The sequence below is a fragment of the Schistocerca americana genome, chromosome 1 (genome assembly GCF_021461395.2).
Source record: "Schistocerca americana isolate TAMUIC-IGC-003095 chromosome 1, iqSchAmer2.1, whole genome shotgun sequence".
Classification (NCBI taxonomy): domain Eukaryota; kingdom Metazoa; phylum Arthropoda; class Insecta; order Orthoptera; family Acrididae; genus Schistocerca; species Schistocerca americana.
Window position 1 is genome coordinate 949,683,773 of NC_060119.1, and position 21,442 is coordinate 949,705,214.

At 44.7% G+C, this 21,442-nt stretch overlaps 1 protein-coding gene across 1 annotated transcript in view; it reads left to right on the forward strand.

Annotated features, from left to right (window-relative positions):
- Window positions 1-21,442, forward strand: part of LOC124595497 (nephrin-like) — a 720,042-nt gene that overhangs the window by 424,755 nt on the left and 273,845 nt on the right. The window contains exon 6 of the mRNA XM_047134264.1: window positions 8,214-8,365. Within this exon, the coding sequence (XP_046990220.1) occupies window positions 8,214-8,365 (152 nt within the window). The remainder of the gene's footprint in view (window positions 1-8,213; window positions 8,366-21,442) is intronic.

Below are 21,442 nucleotides of genomic sequence, written 5' to 3' on the forward strand. Positions count from 1 at the left end.
TCGACTTCCATCTGTTTGGCCCAGTTCAGGGAGCACTCCGCGGCAAACAGTAGGTGGACGATGGGGAGTTTTCTGATGAAGCAAGACGTTGGACCCCACGTCGACCAGTATAGTGGTAACCTGCAGGTACACACGCCCTCCCAGTAATGTGCCGTAATGTCGTCGCATTGAACGAAGATTATGTTGAAAATTGGGTTCTGTAACTAAAAGAATGGGGAATAATATGGTATATTGTAATCCTGAGTAAAACCAACCTGCTTTCAAAAACAAATGTGTCGTATTACTCATTGACTGTCCCTCGTATATATGTTACTGTTTCTTTACATTTGTGTGCACACGTTTCTAAGTATAGAAAAACAAAAACAAATTAACTTGGTACAAGTTTCATTGAAATACGCGTTGGTAACCAACAGCAGAGAAAATCTCCATTAAAACCATTTTCCCTGACGTTCCATCTAGCCAGTGATTTGTACGTCTTCCTTTCCTTGAAGGCTCTACGAAGAACCTCCTCATTTATTATCTTGTCTCTTCACCTAAAGTCTTTAAATGTTTCTGTAACACTACAATTGGCTGCGCGGAGTGGTCGCGCGGTTAGAGGCGCCATGTCACTGATTGCGCAGCCCCTTCCGCCGGAGGTTCGAGTCCTCCCTTGGTCATGTGTGTGTGCGCTGTTCTTAGCGTAAGTTAGTTTAAGCAGTGTGTAAGTCTAGGGACCGATGACCTCAGCAGGTTGGTCCCATAGGAATTCACTCACATTTTTTTGAACCCTACATTTGTAAAGATACTTTTTCGCCTTTTTCGAGTTTCCCACATTCCATGATTCACTTCAGTGCAATTTTCTGCAACAAAAATACTTTCCCTCAAATTTATTCCTTAAGTTAAGGGCATTATTTGACACTAGCAGCATCCTTTTACCTTTAGTTACTGTTTTTGACTGTGCTAGTGTCCTTGTTATGTCCCCTTGCTTTGTCCGCCATGCGTTGTTTATTCCAAGGTAGCAGAATTCCTTCTGTTCATCTTCAACGTGGTTCCCAGTTATGATGTTCCTGCTGCCCGTAATTACTTTTTCCTCTGTTTTGTTTTCTTTCACTCCATATCCTATGCTCAGTAGACTGCTCACTTCACTCAGTACGTCCTCTAATTCTTTCTCGGTGTCATTAAAGGTAGCTGAGTCATCAAGGAATCTTATCAACTGTATCTTGTCACCCTAAATTTCGACGGCTCTCTTGAAACTTTCATTTACTGTCCTTATCGTTTCTTCGATTTACACCATCAATAGTAGGGAGGAAAGACTATCTTCGCCTTTCGCCGTTTTTAAACAAAGCGTTTCGCTACAGGTGTTGGAGTGTTACTGTGCCTACTTGTTTCTTGAACATACTGTATGTTTCTCGTCTTCCCATCTAGTGTGTAAGTTTGTATTATTAAGCACAGTATATGACCTACTTCTTTGGTTTCTTTACCTTTCCTAAAGCCAAACTGGTTGTTTTTTTTTTTTTTGTTCTTTTGTGTATTATCCCTGTCAGTAACTTAGATGAATAAGCTGCGATAGTTCTTGCATTTAAATGCTTTGCTGTCTCGGGATTGTGTGGATGATATTTCTGGAAGCATGATGGTACGTCTCCGGTCCCATACAATCCACATACAAAACTGAATAAAGATTTTGTACCAATTTCCGCTAAAGGTTTTAGAAATTCCGAAGAAATGTTACTCCTAACTTTTGCCTTGTTTCATCATAAGTCTTCCAAAGCTCTGCGACAGTCTGACTTTAAAACTGGTTCTCCTATACAGATCAACAACAATTTGTTGTTCTATCTTGTATCAGGTATTCCCTCCTCTCGCAGAAGCTCTCAGTTTTCTCTTTCCACCCGTCACTCCACCCTCTCCTCTGCTTTCAAAAGTGGATTTTCTTTTGCACTCTTACGACTTTTTTCCAGTTAAACAGTTATTCCGTTTGAAGTTGTACAACAGGTAGGAGGGATTCATATTGGGGATTGTTGAGGGTTGTCGGGCAGGTAATTGCATTAATATTTACAGCGTGCTCAGTGTTGCAAGGGTTGCTCTCTGGAGCTCGATAACTGGTGTACGATGAAGCGACAGAGAAAATATTGGAGACTTTACATACGCAAAATACTGTAAAGATATCAACCCACAATGATTGTAAAACCAATGAACCAATTCTGCATTGCTGGCTAAAACTACAGTGTTTCCAGTTGCTTTCTGCAAAACTATATCTGCAGTTAGGTAACATCATAAACAATCGTTGCAGGAAAAACTTGAGATTTCTCTAATAATTGAGAAACCTGTGCCGTCAATTGCAGGACGGTGCAAGCGCGCTAGCGAACCTCCTCCAGCCCTACCTCCCCTCCCCCACCCCCACCTTTGGAGAAGCTATGTCTGTAAGGTGTACGGCTACACAAGAACTCTCTTAGTTGATCGTATTGTTATCTGACTGGGTGAAAGTACAGATAAGCGACATTTGCCCTGATAATACGTAGTGATTCTAAGGTATCCCTCTTTTAAAAAATGGTTCAAATGGCTCTGAGCACTATGGGACTCAACTGCTGAGGTCATTAGTCCCCTAGAACTTAGAACTAGTTAAACCTAACTAACCTAAGGACATCACAAACATCCATGCCCGAGGCAGGATTCGAACCTGCGACCGTAGCGGTCTTGCGGTTCCAGACTGCAGCGCCTTTAACCGCACGGCCACTTCGGCCGGCTATCCCTCTTTTATTCCGTATTTAATAATATTCTCTATATCAGCCTTTTTAAAACGAATTTTTATATTTTATCTTTGTAAATTAATTCACAAATTCGCAACAACAATTCACTCACTATTACACGGGTTACATAGCTGTTGTACGCTAGTGAAATTTATATTTACTATTCCGTAACATTCGACGGGCATTCAATAAGTGATTCAACAATTTTTTTTTTTTTTTTGAAGGCAGGTTGGTTTTATCCAGAGTTCCTATGCACCATTTTATTCCTCATTTTTTTGGATACAAAACCCAGTTTTTCAAAATAATCTCCGTTCGATGCAGCAGCCTTACACAGCCCTACTGGGAGGGTCTGTATGCCCGCATGGTACGACTCTCTACTGGCCGGCGTTGGAGCCAACGTTTTGCTGCGCCAATAACCTCCCCATCATCCACGTACTGCTTCCCGCGGAGTGCGTCCTTCATTGAACCAAACAGCTGGAAAGAGGGAGGTGCGAGATCCAGCCTATAGGGGCTGAAGTAGGATTATTCCACGAGGTCCCACAGCAAATTCCGCATGTTTGAACCGAAATTTGACGTGCAAAAAATGTATTGTCTTACTTACTGAACGCCCATTGTAAGATAGGAGTGGAGTAGCTTTAAGAACCTGATGTCGAATGACGCTATATCTGGAAAACTAAGTACTATCATGACGTGATAAAAAATAAAACTCGCATGAGCTCGTAAAATGTCACGAAATGATGGCTTCTCGGTAGCAGGCTTTAATACGCCTGATCTGGTAAAAAATAAAACTCGCATAGCTTATAAAATTTCACGAAATGGTCATTTCTCGGGAGCAGGATTAAAATTGCATGTCATTTCTATTGACAGTGGGACACGTCGTTATGATTCTTTGCAAGGCATTCAAGACCTGTTTCGTCAAGGGCAGACGACTTCTAGAGCAGGTAGCAGAGTTTTCATTTTAATTAACAGCCAAAATAATTGTAGCTGTACCAACAGAAATAAGATCAGTGTTATGGAGAACAGCAAAGATTTATATTTTAGGAAAAGTATCTCGTATGAGGCTTTTCAATAAATGACTAAATTAAATGGAGGCATCACTTACGAAATGAAGAGGTGCTAGAATGAGTAGGCGGGGGCAAAAATAGGTGAAAACTCTTATCCAAAGAAGGATTAGGATATCGGCATTTGTTCAAAGTAAAATAATATTTGTAAATGTCGTGCTAGAACAGGAATGGAGAGGAATAATCCTAGAGGCAAACAAGTAATTGCTACCATTCTTCCTCGGTTGCTACTTCAATTCATATAGAAAAGAATAATTATTATCCTTCTTTTGGAAGTGAATATTTATTTTATTTTGAACAAAACATTTTTCACTATTCATTTTAGGACTTATCCGTGATCTATAAATTAAAAGAAAATTAACCTTTCGTTATGGTACATTCAGTATTTAGTTGCAGCACATTAAGAATATCTTAACTTTGTTACTCTGGTTTATCACTTCCCTGTTTCTCTCGTGTGACCACTGGCTGCTTTGAAGACATATGTTGAACACCCAGTTGTGACATACAATATGTTGGAAACTTATATTGTGTTTATCTAGTGTCTACACAAGAAAACACTAAAAGAAGAGGCTGCATAAACGTAACTGAAAAAAATGCAATCTTGTGCTTGTAAATAGTAAGATAATCTAAATGTCCCGTCAGGGAACACTACTGGTTTCATTATTAAAAAAATAGATAATTAAACAATTACCTTTTACTTTGTAGATCTCTGATGACGCTAACACACCTAGAAGAAACGTGTTCGGTTTTATTTAGAGTTAAAAGGCGGATTACTATTATCCTTATCTACATGACAATCGTAATTGATTTGCAATGAGGTTAAACAACTGCGATGATGCTAGTTTAAATAAATGTTTAGGTTCGCAAAAATTATAACGAGATCTGAACATATAGATAACAGCATGAGAAATAATGAAAGGCATAGGTCAGTGCAGCTACTACATCTTCAAATGGCCAGGAATCTCTTACATCAATGAACTGTACACGGCAAACACTGTAATTTTGCACGTCGGAGGATGTACGTGCGTGCTTCTAGTGGTTAATGGTATGCTTGGCGGTTCACTGAAGTTAAATTAGTATAGTCACTTGTGTAATCTAGAAGTACTACGGTACAAACGGTTACAGTACTCAGGACTCAGTTCATATTCATGTGTCGCTTATCTCTGCACTCCGAGCAATGTACTCATCGCCAGAGTATCCACCATCTAGCTCGACTACCGTGTATTGTCAGAAGCATTATCATATATAGAGTTTTTGCTTTACGTCCCTGGTTTAATACGGAATGTGCCCTACAGCACGGGGAACTTTCGTACTCCAGTGTGTCGTTCGTCTATGACGGGACAGATGTGCCCCAACTGCGTGTAGGTTGGTGGCTTGCACACTAACTCATTCGACTTAATTAGCGTTAACGTCGCGAACATTTCCTGCAATCATCTCTACGGCTGCTGTTTCGTCAAAGTGCAGACCACTTAACTGATTCTCTTTATATCCCCCACTGTTCCTGCGTATCCCTTCCAAAGCCACTCGAGTCACCACGTAGCTGCATTACATACCTAGTAATAATTTTATACCACGAATATAAAACTGACAAATGTTGTGAAACACATATCTTTACTTGACTAAAACAGAATATAGTTTTTTGGAAACCAGGATAACGTGTTAAAAATTTGCTTCAAAATTAGGTTTTGACGGAGAATTAGCGTCAGTAGTTATCAGAATTCCACCAAGTTTCAGTTAATTAATCATCTGTATAGGTAAAAAATGAAATGATCGTGTGGCATTTACTGGCCTGGATATCCCCTTTGGGGTTCGGCTGCCGTGTTGCAAGAGTTTTTAGTTGACGCCACTTCAGCGATTGCGTGTAAATGGTGATGAGAGTGATGATGGACACACAACACCCAGTCCTCCGCCGGGAACCGAACCCGGGCGGTAACTCTACCAATGCGCTATGGTGGCGGACATCGGTGTAGGTAAATCTTGGAAAGTAATGTGCCACGCACAAGAAACGTAGCGTCAACAAGCTTTCATGCGCTTGACATTAACTTTCCGCCAGAGCTACGTAATTTTTTCGTGACATCCTTAAGCACTCCCGCGTCTTCTCGTATCTTTCTAGTGAGTCCTGGTCGATAGCAGCGGTCAGCCAGTCTTCAAAACAGCTTCTGCAAATGAGGTGCTTTCTATCCAGTGAACAGATATTGAATTTCGTTTCAGGTAAAATAAGACCACGAAAAATATTCTTAAGAGTTCACACAGTGTCTACGGTCTCCGGACAGTGGCTAAAGGCTCGGTAAGTCGCTGGGTGAAGAGTCTGTCACCTAAAGAACAAAGAGAAGGTAATCTGTATGACTTCCGATGAGCAGGCGGCCGAGCACATCCGTGACGACTCCAGTGTTGCGATGTGCTGACACTCTTATCCTGGGTTATCGACAGTGAACATTATGCAACTCAGTGCCCAACTTGACATCTTTGTTGCTGGTGCTAACACACATGTCCACCAGTCAGGGTATAAAAAGTTTTGTGCGCGCTAAGTTCCCCGAAGCCTAACTGAAAAGGATAGGGAAGGATGAAGGAAACTCCGTGCCGTCTTGGTTTTTCCGTTATGGGGCTGAAGGTACGCTTTCGTATCAAACCTTGTCACAGGTCATCAAAAATGCAATCACAAATTTGAGCGTGGAACGAAATAGCAGTCAATGAAGTGGCACCTTACAACATCTTCTTCCTCGAATAAATTTAAGACAGTAACCTCAGCAGTTAAAGTCATTGTTAGAGTCTTGTGAGACAGTAAAACGGTATTGTGTTCCATGTCCTCCATCATAGTCAAACCATGAACTCCGAAGTCAATTCTGACAATCTGAGGAAATTAAAGAACCGGTTACAGCGTGTTCGTCGCAACAAAAATTCTGACATATTACTCCTCCTCCGCGATTGCTCAAAGCCACATACCTTCTTCATTAGCTCTGCAAACCGGCTCTCGCACCGGTACCATGACAGCCCATTGAAAACTTGCAGCATTATGTGCGTCTGTCTGCAGTGACCTTTTGCGACTAACCCTTCTCCACTGGCCCACCACACGTAGATCTCGTGGATTGCTCGCTTGGATACTGGATGGGACCGACTTGCAGTCGCTGGTAGTAGCAATTCCTTATTGTTAGGACTTGTTTAAGTCCACTGTTCGTATTTTGTGTAACATGCCTGGGAGTGGTGTACTATTTCTTATAGACAGATTGGGAAACCCATGCTGACAAACCCAACAAATCGGCAATCTCATTCACGGTTAGGTCACGGGTTCTTTCAAACAGCGACCTATCCTTATTACAGTGATCCCGCATGGGCTGTCATTAAACTTTGACAAAACACAGTACATACAGTTCCGCGCAGTAAATGGAATGACAACATTAATAAATATATACTTCGATCAGAAATCAGTAGCTAAGGTAGAATATTAAAAATTTCTAGGTGTATGCATTGAGGGGGGGTTGAACTGGAAAAAACAAACTGAAGATCTGCTGAAACGTTTGAGTTCAGCTACTTATGCTCTTAGGGTCATTGCAAACTTGGGCGATGTACATCTCAGTAAATTAGCTTACCACGCCTATTTTCATTCTCTGCTTTCGTATGGCATCATATTCTGTGGCAACTCATCATTGAGTAAAAGAGTGTTCATTGCACAAAAGCGTGCAATCAGAATAATTGCTGGAGCTCATCCAAGATCATCCAGCAGACACTTATTTAAAGAGCTAGAGATCATCACTGTAGCCTCACACTATATATATTCACTTATGAAATTTGTTATTAACAATCCGAACGAATTCAAAAGTATTAGCAATGTACATGGCTACAACACTAGGAGAAAGGATGATCTTCACTATTCAAGGTTAAATCTAACTCTGGCTCAGAAGGGGGTAAATTATGCTGCCACAAATGTCTTTGGTGACCTACCTAATAGCATCAAAATTCTGACAGATAGCCATACAGCATTTAAAGGGAAACTAAAAGAATTTCTTAATGGAAACTCCTACTCATTAGATGAAGTTTTGGATATGGTAAGTGGGTAATTTCCCTAACCCCACAAAAAAAAAAAAAAAAAAAAAAAATTAAAAATATTGAGTGTCATCTAATATTTTGTGTAATGTATAGACACGTTTTATGAACCTGACACGTTCCACATCATTACGAAGTGTAGTATTCATGATCTATGGAACAAGTACTAATCTAATCTAATCATAACTGACGGGCACATACACACCATTTTACATTCCCACGACTTAGGTCATTTGACCATTGGCACACAGTTCTACCTCATCTCTAGCGCTCAAAAGCGACCAGTGTTATCTTTTGAGTGTATGGCTAATATTTTGTCAAGAGAGCTCAATTTCTTCAAACATATTAACCTGCGAGACTGACCGCGGGTACTGTTGTTTGCCCGCAGTGGCTCCAGTGACGACGCGGCTGCTGGGTAAGAACCGGCCTCTGAGCGCCGGCCAGACGTACGAGGTGGCCTGCGAGAGCCTGGGGTCTCGCCCGCCGGCCCGCATCTCCTGGTCCAGCGACGGCGAGCCACTGTCGGGAGACCGCCAGACGGTGAGTGCCGAGTCTGCTGCTCCGCTGGGGCACGGGTAAGCAGGTGGCTGTTGGGTGTCTGTTACGTAGCTGCTGCTCAACAAAAACCGTACCAATAATTCCTTCAGACACTCCAAGTCAAAAGAAAGGAACGACCTGGCTGAGAGTGTAAGCACCAGTCTGCGGCTGTTTGCTGATGATGCTATGATGTGTGGGAAGGTGTCGTCGTTGAGTGATTGCAGGAGTATACAAGATGACTGAGACAAAATTTCTAGTTGGTTTTATGAACTGCAGATGACTCTAAATGTAGGAAAATGTAAGTTAATGCAGAGGAGTAGGGAAAAGATACACCAGTGTTCGAATACATCAGTAGTAGTGTGCTGTTTGACACAATCACGTCGTTTAAAAATCTCGGCGTAATGTTGCAGAGAAAAATGAAATAGAATGAACCTGTAAGCTTTTTAGCAGGGAAAGTGGATGATCAACTTTGGTTAATCGGGAGAATTTTACGAACTTCTAGTTTATCTGTGAAGGACACTAGTGCGACCTATTGTAGAGCACAGTTCGTGTGTTCGGTATCTACTCAGGTCGGATTAAAGCAAGACATCGAAGAAGTACGGAGGGGGTCTGCTGGATCTGTCACCGATAGGTTCGCGCAACATGCAAGTATTAGCGAAATACTTCGGGAACTCAAATGGGAATCAGTAGAACGAAAAACTAGGCTAAGCTGCAAATTTTTACTTTCTATTGATTCGATGAGTTGTTTTCAAATCATCATAACATAGTCGAATATGTCATTTCTACATATGTTAAAAATGTGCAATGAACTAGTCATCGATCGAGTAAAAATTAGCAAATTTGGACTGGTTTTTCGTTCTATTGATTAACAGCAATTGCTGACACAAGCTACTCCAGCATGGTGGGAATCACTGTTGGAAAGGCGACGTTCTATTCGAGGCGCACTATTGAGAGAATTTAGGCTGACTGCATAACGATGCTACGGCCGCTAACATATATTTCTAGCGTTCTGGTTGCCAGTGGAACACGAAGGAAATGACGAGTAATGGTAGTAGGTACCCTACGCCACTCACCATTCAACGGATCGCGTAGTATGTATGTAGATGTCGATGTAGAAAGGAAAATGTCTTAAACCTTTACGTGGTAAATTTTACATCTATCTATTTCTTTAAATTTCTTAGAGCTTGCAAAATTTGTTACATCTGGTTTATTTAAGTTTTTCACTAAGACTTTCTGCCCATGAGACGACTAAATATGTAATTGGGAGATTTGTAATTGTACATGTACACCAGTCCTCCAGCAATAATTAATGGCTCTTGGTTTGATTCTATTGCACATCTCTGTATTGCTTCTTAACCTCAGTATAGCTCATCGGTCTCAGCTGCTGAATTAATTTTGCTGGTTTAAAGACACTTTTAATTATAGTTCAAAAAACAAAGGTGAACCATAAGTAATCACACGCTGTAATTATCATTCTTCCCTTACACCACAGTGATATTACAAAGTAAGCAGCGAATAGTCACGGGAAGGAATGTTCTGTTTGAAGTGTCCTGTATGTCACCGGAGTGCTGCAGCTAAATGCAGCGTGTGGTCAGCGTGTAGACACGATATCTGAGCACTGGTTCAAATGGTTCAAATGGCTCTGAGCACTATGGGACTCAACTGCTGAGGTCATATAGCCCCTAGAACTTAGAACTACTTAAACCTAACTAACCTAAGGACATCACACACATCCAAGCCCGAGGCAGGATTCGAACCTGCGGCCGTAGCGGTCGCGCGGTTCCAGACTGTAGCGCCTAGAACCGCTCGGCCACTCCGGCCGGCTATCTGAGCAGTGCTTAGCAGTAAACATTCACTGATAAGCCAAAACATTATAATCAGCTGCTTAATAGAGTGGTTGTTCGTCTTTGGAACGACATACGTCATGGATTTTGTGTATCAGAGATCCGATAGTTTGTTGGTAGGTTTGCAGAAGTATGTGGCATTAGATACCTACGCACAGGTCATGTAATTCGAGTAAATAAGGGGCCGCTGATTTTCGTACGCTGTGATGGCACCCAATAGCGACACAAATGGGTTCTGTAGGGTTTACATTAGGGGAATGTGGTGACCGAGTCATCAACATGAGTTCACTACAATGTTCCTGAAATCGCTGCAGCCAGGGTATGGCTCAGAGACGCAGACAACTATGCTGCTGAAAGATGACGCAGCCGTCGGGGAATACATCAAGCATGAAGGGGTGCAGATGGTTCGCAGCTGTCAGAGTATCTTCGAATACTACCACAGGTTCCATGCAAGCGCAGGAAAATGTCTCCCACAGCATTATATTGCTCCCACCAGCCTGCGCCCGTGACCTACTGCCACGTTTCCAGCCGCCGTTCACCTCGATGACGACGTTCGTAGAGACGACTGGGGGCCTAGTGTAGCAAAAATGTGATTTGTCTCAGTTTCCAGGTACGCGTTTTATTACTTAGCTGCCAGAACAGACTCAGTGTACATGGCAGCATGAGTTAAGAGACTTTGAATTTTGGTTAACAGTCTACGGAGACCGCATAGTTTAAAGAAGGTCTGTTCCTGATGTCAACAATCATCTTCAGTATTGTAGAGCTAACGCTTCGTCATGGATAAGATGCCGCACAAGACGACCAAACTTCTTTGTCGGAATTACCGTCTCCTACACAGAGGTACATGGGTCTATCGACGGCCTATAGTCGAGAAGGCGCAAGAGGATCCCTGACAGCTCGCATTGTCGTTGCCAGCATTCAAAGTTGCTAAACGCTAACGGCTGCAGGCGAAAGTACTAATCATCTACGGAGCTGTGACAAAAGTGGAGCGTTTACAAAAAAGCTTTACGTTTTCGTTCGAGGTAGGCCTGAGAAACTGTCACACCCAGCCCACTGTAATTATCAAGGATCAACTTACGCCTACTCAATTATAGTAAGAGTCAACCTGCAACTGGGACTGTTAACCATGAATCATAAACTGGTATATCCGTTACTATTATAGATAACTGAATGAAGGATAAGGAACACTACCAGTTCTAAAACCAATTTCATGCTTTAGGTACAGCAGCATTGTGTGTTTCAACGTGAAACTTACGAGTACAATATATTTGCAGTTTAATCTAAAAGTTAATGTCACAGTCTGACGTTACTGTTTCGTATCAATTTCCAGATATTATTTCATTTTTCTGCAGCTATTCCTCACCGCGTCATCTTATGTCACGGCTGCCCCACAGCCCGAGGAGAACATTTGAGTGACACTTCCTTTCCGCGCGACTCGAAGGATCAGATGCCGTGGCACAATCTTACCTGTATTCACTTTCTTTCACTTTCAATTGCGCCTTTGTCCCGCAACTGCCGCAGGGTCGGTGTGGTTACAACGGAAGTGGCAACGTTAATTGAAAGGTGTGGAAAGATGACCTTCCTGCCGCCACCCTATACCCCCCAGGACGGAATCAGTGTACCCCAGCTGCCAGCTGTCTGCGTCTAGTGTAAACCATGAAATAGTGCGGAAGCGTTACAGATGTCTGCGTGGTCGTGTAACTGAGGCGGGATGTGGGGGGCAGCCCGGTACTCACCTAGCGGGATGTGTAAAACCGCCTAAAAACCACGTCCAGGCTGGCCGACACACCGGTCTACGTCGTTAATCCGCCGGGCGCATTCTATCCGGGGCCGGCGCGCCTACCCGAGTCCAGGAAGCTGCGCATTAGCGCTCTCGGCTAACCTGGTGGGTCACATTCTTACCTGCATGGCAGAGTATAATGTGTTGGTCATAAAAATTTGGTTCGACAAACGGAATTGCGTCGCTCTGGACAGAATTATTGGCGTACAATGTTGACTAATCACATAAACAATGCGTTGGCGAAGTGTTCAAAAATGTGCATCTCGTACCCAAAAGCTGAGAAGTTACTTGCTGCTTCCTCTGATTTTTCATGAACTGACTAATATTTCTCGCCCGCCACATTGGCGACAGCATCCCCTCCAAGCAGAGTTTGTATTAGAGAGCAGAGAGTTTTTTTATTTTTAATTTTTTTATGTTTTTTTACTTTTTTATTTTTTACCAAGGACCTCTAGTTCCGCAGTTGCTCACGCTAACCACGGGGGACCTTTTTTTTTTTTTTTTTTTTTTTTAAGAAAATTACCTCTTCCACTTCAGGCGTTGGCCCCTATCACCCATACTACCCCAAAAAACCTATCTAGCCTAAAAACAAAAACAAAACTAGTGCCACCGCCACTTTCATCCTGAAGCTAACTAGGACGGCCGTTCGCCGCCACTTCAGGTTCCACCAACGAACAAAAATTAATATGCTTCTGAACTTTGTATAAAAAAAAAATAAAAGAAAGGAAAGGGTATAATACTTTATTAAATTTTATTTGTTGTTCATTTTGTTCTTACTTTGTTCTTGTGTATTTATTTGGGTTTGAAAGCAGGTCTCCTGCCCACGTTTTTTTTTTTTTTTTTTTCAATGTGCGAACAGTCACAGTTAACCAAGCCTGGAAAACTAAAACAGAATGAAGACGCCGTCGAAGATATGAGACATAAATAGCATGAAAAGAAAGCTACCACGTCGTAGTGAGGCTTCCCAGCGACTGCGCCCACTGATACGATTGTTCAATATATGGTCGTTTGCAGTTCGTTCTGACCTCATCTGCCACTGCCTGGAACATTCCAGCTACACGGCGGGCTGTGAAAGGCACTCCATAGGTAGTTTGCGAAGCACTGTCGATATCTGGTATGCCCGGAAATAGCATGATGTCTTTCTTGCAAATAGAGCCAGAAGTCAAGGAAATCCTTGTGTCCGTCACGACAGAGGTAATGGACGGCATGTCCACGTATCCAGGTGACAGAGTTGGTTCGAGTCTTGGAGTAAAATGTCTCATCCGGAAACAATAACGTGCGTGCAGATATATGCTCCGGCCTAACTCGCAAGAGATAAGCCAGCATCTGCCGCACTAGGTGCCAAACCGGTTCCGCCTCTCCACAGCTGAGGCGGTGCTCGTCAGAATCTACTGTATTACAACCCACACAATTGGGAGATTCTGTCATGTGGATATTGTAGAGACGTTCTTGCGTCACGAGCTTCCCATTCACGACGACGTACCATTGAGAAACAACATCGGAATCAAGCATGGCATCGTGTACAGTCTTCCACACCACGCGCCACCGTACGTCAGGATATTTTAGTTCGACCACATTTAGGGGGCGGCGTTGCAGCATGTCATGATATAGGCGTCGAGTTGTGGCCATTTGTGGTGTCGTGAGCGCGACACTGCAATAACTTTGTTCTAAATAGAAACGTTCTATATAAAAGAGGGGCGCTGGGATGTCCTGTAGTGGCACCGGCGCTCTTAGTGAAGCAGGACGTAGCGCCGTCAGAAGCAGACTCGTGAGGCTCGTAGGACAACGGCGCAGCAGACTTAAATGTGAGCTAACATAGAGGGCAATGGCCCTATCATGGACGTTAACTAGGCCGAGACCACCTTTTTCCTTGGGGAGGGTAAGAGATACGTATCTGATCTTCAGTAACATACCAGTGGTGACGAAGTATCCCAGCGCTGCCATAATGCTACGAGCCAAGGGCTTCGGAATGGGTAGCGTTTGGGCGACATGCGGTATGCGGGACGCAAGGTATACATTGGCATAATACGCCCGCTGAACGATGTTGAGGGATCGCAAGCGCTGATTTGCAATTCCGGCCCTAATTTGGTTAAGAAGGCGTCGATAATTGAGCGTCGTCGTGCGTCGCATGTCGTTCATGAAATCTAAGCCCAAGCAGCGTACAGTATCACTGAAGCGTAAGGGGGCAATGTGTTCCTGCGGTAGCCCAATCCCGATGCTCAAGGCGACGGACTTGTCAACGTTGATTTGGCTACCAGAAGCTGTACCGTAGGTTGCAATCCAGTCCAAAGCCGCGGCCATATCGTCAGCTCCTCGTATGACGATCATCAAATCATCCGCATATGCGGTGCAGCGATAGATGGAGCCGCCGAACTGTATCCCAGTGAGCCTGTCTCGGAGACCACACAACAAGGGTTCTAAGGCCAATGCAAATAACAATGTTGATAATGGACATCCCTGTCGTACTAATCGGCGGATCGGCATGGGTGCCGTCAGTCTTCCATTGACAAGAACTCGAGAAGTTGCACCATGTAGTAGGCGTGTCAACACTGTGATAAAGGGGTCGGGGTATTCCATGCGCCGTCGAACGGCCGTGAGGAAAGTGTGGCCCACACGGTCAAAAGCCTGGCTAAAGTCGATAGACGCGAGGGCTGCCGGCAAACGTCTCACCCGTGCAAGGGAGATGAGATCTCGGTAACGACATAACGCAGTTCTGATGTTGTTGGGTCCCCCCAAGGACGTCTGATCGCCGGACAAGACGTGCAATAGTGTGCCGCGAATACGTTCTGATAGCAGCCTTGAAAAGATCTTGAAGTCGCTGTTCAATAACGTTAAGGGACGATAGTCGCGGACATGATTCCGTCCCTTCGGCTTATGGATGGGGACAATCAGACCTTCCAAGAATGGTGCAGGCAATGTTATATCCGGGGACATCAATTCCTGGCAAATTTCAATCAAACACGGTAGCAACAGTTGTGTAAAGGCTCGATAGAACTCTAATGGTAGCCCATCGATTCCTGGTGATTTATGGGGAGCACCTTTACCAATGGCGTCGAGCACTTCCTCTTCTGTCACTTCTCCCAGTAAATTCGGTACCATGTCTGGTGGAACTGTACCGTGGACATGTGCTGAAACGGTGTCTACCGTCGCCATATCAGGGAGCACTGCTGAATAAAGTTGAGCGTAATGCCCATAGAAGGCTTCTGCTATATCTGCTTGTTCTACCACATGTCGACCGTCGTCGGTTATCATGTCGGTTACCAGTGCCCTGCGGCGCCTCCTGCGTTCTATGAGCACGTGGTGCATAGATGGCCTTTCTGATTGTATCATGTCTGGAGCACGCGACCGTATAACAGCGCCTTGTAAATGATGGCATGCTAAGGAGACGAGATGCGCTTTCGCGCGATTGACTATGATCTGCCTGTCAGGTGAGGGCTCCATAGCAAGACATTCCCGTAGGACGGTGTAATAAAAGTTTTCCGTGCTCCTCCTCCATGCCGCTGCTTCCCGGCCGTAAGCCATGAAGGTGCGTCTAAGAGCAGGCTTCGCACATTCAATCCACCAACTGAGGGTCGATCGGTACCGACCACGACGCCGTAAGGACGCGGTCCACGACTCTTCGACAGCACCTTTACATGCCGGCTCGTCCAGATGGGCGACGTTCAGTTTCCAGGGGGGCCTACTGTGCCACACACGTGCAGGTTGGAGGGCAATGGTGCAAATATAGGCTGTGTGGTCGGTGAATGCAGTGGGCCAGAGCTCTGCTCCTCTCGTCGCCGTCGAAAGGGTGCTTGTGACGTAAATCCTGTCCAACCGACTTGATGAATGGCTTGTATAATGGGTGTAACCGGGAGCTGGGTCATGGATGTGGCGCCACGTGTCAATCAGGTGGAGGTCACGCACTAGCATTTCCAATTCCGCACACGGGACGTGATGTGGCTGCTGATCAGATGGAGATAATGTACAGTTAAAATCTCCTCCGATCACCATATCGTCTATGTGGCCCATAAATAGACGCGTAATATCTTCCGAAAAAAAGCGGGCCCGATCTCTCCGTCTCCCTGATCCTGAAGGGGCATATACATTGATGAGTCGTACACCGTTGACAGTTACCGCCATGGCTCTTGCACTCGGTAAGTACAGTACGTCCGTAGCCGCCAAACCGTCCCGTAACAGAACAGCCACACCACAATCGGTAGAAGAGGCGCGGGAGATGTGGGCGGTATATCCGTAGAAGTCAGGGAAACTAGCGACACATACTTCCTGTAAGAGGGCCACGTCGATGTCCGCCGCATCAAGCATGCGTTGTAGCATTGTCAGTTTGTGTGGTGCCCTTATCGCGTTGATATTGATTGTGGCAAGGCGAAAGGTGTGCTGCCTAGCCTCTTCACCTAGGGTAGACGCCATGGCAATAAAAGCTAACCGCAAGAGATGCCGGACCCACCAAACCCGTTACAAATTATGAGTCGTTCACGCTAGTAGTGGCATCCCCAATGCCGCCCCCTCCCCTGTCACCCGTGCCCTCTTCAGGAAGTTCCTCAACATCGTCCGACCACAGTGGGTGCAACACGATGCTGTGTGGCTGATCGGCACCTAAATCTCTCTCACGTACGTCGTCTTTGGTAGAGGTAGACGGATCGCCATCCATCGACGCGACCTGCCGCGTTTGTGGTGCAAGAAGTAACTGGGCACTCGTAGTATGGGCAAGTGAACCGTCTACACCACTTAGATCCTCAGCAGGCGCAGCATCCATGCTGTCTGATGAGATGTCACCTTCTTGACCGGCCGTGTGTAGGAGGCAATCGTCAGAAGGGGTCCGCCGACGTCGCTTGCGTCGTCGGGGCGAACGTTGCTTTCGAATGTGGACATCCGTATCCGAATGTGGGAGGCAATCCAGCGTCGTATCACCTTCTGCTAGGAAAGCCGCGGTCGGGACAATGTTCGCGTCCACGTCCATCGCTTTCTGAATGTTATGTTGCGTCTGGAGTCCGTGGGACTGTTGCTGCTGTTGTTGCTGTGGAGGGGGCGACATATGGGTTGGCACCGAGGGTCCTTCCTCTTCCTCCCGTGGTACTTGTGGCGTCGATGGATGTGGCTGATCGCCCGTTTCGTTCTCAACTATGGTGCGCATCGTCGTCTGAGCGTACGTGAGGGGCAGGATTGTCGTCCCCGTCGGGGAAACGGAGTCTCCCACTGATATCTGCGTAATTCTACGTTGTAAGCAGCTCGATCGAACGTGGCCTTCCTGCCCACATCCGGAACAGGTACGCGGTTGACCGTCGTACATGATGATTGCACGACAGCCACCGATGTTCAAATAGGACGGCACATGTTTCTTGAGCGCAAGTTTAATTTGGCGCACACCATTGTAGACCTTATACGTCGAGAAAGTTTGCCACTTTTCTGCAACGTGGCTGATAACATTGCCATATGGTCGGAAGGCGTCCTTGACAACTTCCTCTGGGACCTCGAAGGGGAGCTCAAAAACTCTTACAGTCCTTAGGCCCATGCCAGCATGATACACCGTCACTGCACCGATATGCCCGTCAGAATGTTTGAATCGGAGAGAGTTCGAGTATTTAGAAACCACTGTCGCGCAGACCTCTGCACTGGTCATTTTAACATAAACCACGCTCGCCGTTATAGAAAAATGTATTCCGACGACAGTCGCCGGATCTAAACGTAGATCGTCGCGTATTTCATAGGCTCGAGGACGCGCGTGATCTGGTTGGAAAGTAATTTTGATCGTATCGTGGCGCCAAGTGTGTGCCATAATCGGACTGAACATGGAACAAATACAACTCGCGCCGCGAGAAGGTAAACACAAGCAGGCGCTCACGGTCGCGCACGGCGAGGCGCAGCGGACGTCCTCGCCCCACCGCAGCCGAAAGCAGACTGTGAGAGTTAGTGACCGTGAACTTAGAGTCTGGGCATTCTGTTCCGGGACGTCGTCTTCAGAGTGTTCTGCTCCGATCTGACTGGGAGGGTGTCGTTGGTCGACGCACGCTAGCTGTTTAAGGAAATGGAAGTAGCACATTGTCTGCAAATCGTCACTCGCTTACATTTCCACGCCACTCGAGTTGCTTAATTTGGTTATATTTGTTATGACTTTCACTTTGATAACGTTAGCCACCCAGAAAAGCATATCTTGTTGTGTTATCTCCATACAGATTGCCGCAGATTTAGGAAAGTTCCACAGTGACAACATTATTCTGTTATTTAATTAGAATTACACAGAAATTTGCTCTTTGTTAATCTCATTGTGACATATTTCAGCTATTAGAGCAGATCAATAAATGTTAGTCTCAGTCTTTATTTAGATTGCATGATCGTTAAACTTGTCCTACAGTTTGTCCTGTGGCGTTCTACAAAGACAACTTATTATTTTTTCAAAGCAACGAGTAATGCACCCACTCATCTCATATCAGTTCGACTTAGTTTGTCCAGATATAGTTTTGTCAAAGTTGTACCCGTTCGTTTTATATTAGTTCGACTTACTTTTTTCTGATATCCAGTGTCAAAACGACGTGCATTGAGCTCTCTCATCTTACCTCAGTACTCCGTAATAGCAAGTGTAGTGCGGAAGCAACAGGCACTTCCATCGCCGAATACGCTGGAGTAACGGTACAAACTGTCGTCTGTAACTTCAACAACGCATCCGCTCCCCACGCACTTTCCTCAAAAAACATAAATTACACTTAATTATTTTAAATGATTGTCAATGAGAAATAGATGGCACTCTTGCAACTACCGTCTCACCATTAGTGCTCCAGGTTTTGTTTCACACGTTAAGTATAACAACTTTGTACGTGTGACGAGTGTCTACATTACAGTACCGACATTAAGGAGCCGTGGTCTTAGTTCACAGGAGAACTGCATTACGCAGACCCTGATGAAAACCCAAGTATTGTGACAGCAGGAGCAGGTAGTACTGACAATGAGAAGGAAATCTCAGTCTTGGCTTGTAGATGTATACTACATTCTCAAATGTGCAAAGGAATTCCTACGTTGCGCTAGTTAAGCGACGAACGCAGCAAATACTGCGGCGAAGCAACAGGCCAACTAACTACCTGAAGCGCTCCGTAAGCCAACATTTCGAGGGTGGACTGTTTGTTGCGCCACCAAACATACTTAAGGATATGAAGGATGACTCACAGCAGTCCTGGAACACTTCCCACACGATAAGCTTAATAGAATATAGTGAAACAGTAATAAAATGTATCGCGACACTAACCTAATCTACAGAATTCAAAAGATGTTTCACTTTTGTTGTTAAATTCTCAAGCTTTTCATCATCAGATGTATGTCACGATAAGGAAAGGGGAGAGGTCCTATATCAATATTTCCGTATTCATCAGAGTAATAACACTTGGTTCAAGAATCATAAAAGAAGGTTGTATACATGGAAGAAGCCTGGAGATACTGGTAGGTGTCAGATAGATTATATAATGGTAAGACAGAGATTCAGGAATCAGGTTTTAAATTTTAAGACACTTCCAGGGGAAGATGTGGACTCTGACCACAATCTGTTCGTTATGAACTGTAGATTAAAACTGAGGAAACTGCAAAATGGTGGGAATTTAAGGAGATGGGACCTGGATAATTTGAAAGAACCAGAGGTGGTAGAGAGTTTCAGGGGGAGCATTAGGGAACGATTGACAAGTTTGGGGAAAGAACTACAGTAGAAGAAGAATTGGTAGCTTTATGAGATGAAATAGTGAAAGCAGCAGAGAATCAAAAAAATGGTTCAACTCGCTCTGAGTACTGTGGGACTTAACATCTGAGGTCATAAGTCCCCTAGAAGTTAAAACTACTTAAACCTAAGGACATTACAAACATCCATGCTGTATGCAGGATTCCAACCTGTGACCGTAGCGGTCACGCGGTTCCAGACTGAAGCGCCTAGAACCACTTGGCCACTACGGCCGGCGCAGAGGATCAAGTAGGTAAAAAGACGAGGGCTAATAGAAGTCCTTGGGTAACAGAAGAGATATTGAATTAAATTGATGAAAGGAGAAAATACGAAAATGCAGTAAATGAAGCAGGCAAAAAGGAATACAAACGCCTCAAAAATGAGATTGACAGGAAGTGCAAAATGACTAAGCAAGGGTGGCTAGAGAACAAATGTAAGGATGTAGAAGCATGTATCACTAGGGGTAATACAGATACTGCCTAAAGGAAAATTAAAGAGACCTTTGGAGAAAAAAGAACCACTTGCATGAATATCAAGAGCTCAGATGGAAATCCAGTTCGAAGCAAAGAAGGGAAAGCAGAAAGGTGGAAGGAGTATATAGAGGGTCTATACAAGGACGAAGTTCTTGAGGACAATATTATGGAAATGGAAGAGGAGGTAGAAGAAGATGAAATGGGGGATATGATACTGCGTGAAGAGTTTCACAGAGCACTGAAGACCTAGGACGAAACAAGGCCCCGGGAGTAGACAACATTCCGTTAGAATTACTAATAGCCTTGGAAGATCCAGCGCTGACAAAACACTACCATCTGGTGAGCAAGATGTATGAGACAGGCGAAGTATTCTCAGACTTCAAGAAGAATATAATAATTCCAATACCAAAGAAAGCAGGTGCTGACGGATGTAAAAATTACCAAACTACGAGGTGCATTCAAGTTCTAAGGCCTCAGATTTTTTTTCTCCAGACTGGAAAGAGATAGAAACACGTGCATTGTTTTAAAATGAGGCCGCATTCATTGTCAATACATCCCCGAGATGGCAGCACCGTACGGCAGATGGAATTTTACCGCCAGCGGCGAGAATCAGAACTGTTTTAAATACTTAAAATGGCGACGTTTTCCTTACTTGAAGAGCGTGCAATCATTCGTTTTCTGAATTTGCGTGGTGTGAAACCAATTTAAATTCATCGACCATTGAAGGAGACATGTGGTGATGGAATTATGGATGTGTCGAAAGTGCGTTCGTGGGTGCGACAGTTCAATGAAGGCAGAACATCGTGTGACAACAAACCGAAACAACCTCGGGCTTGCACAAGCCGGTCTGACTACATGATCGAGAAAATGGAGAGAATTGTTTTGGGGGATCGCCGAATGACTGTTGAAGTGATCGCCTCCAGAGTTGGCATTTCTGTGGGTTCTGTGCACACAGTCCTGCATGACGACCTGAAAATGCGAAAAGTGTTATCCAGGTGGCTGCCACGAATGCTGACGGACGACCACATGGCTGCCCGTGTGGCATGTTGCCAAGCAATGTTGACGCGCAACGACAGCATGAATGGGACTTTCTTTTCGTCGGTTGTGACAATGGATGAGACGTGGATGCCATTTTTCAATCCAGAAACAAAGCGCCAGTCAGCTCAATGGAAGCACACAGATTTACCGCCACCAAAAAAATTTCGGGTAACCGCCAGTGCTGAAAAAATGATGGTGTCCATGTTCTGGGACAGCGAGGGCGTAATCCTTACCCATTGCGTTCCAAAGGGCACT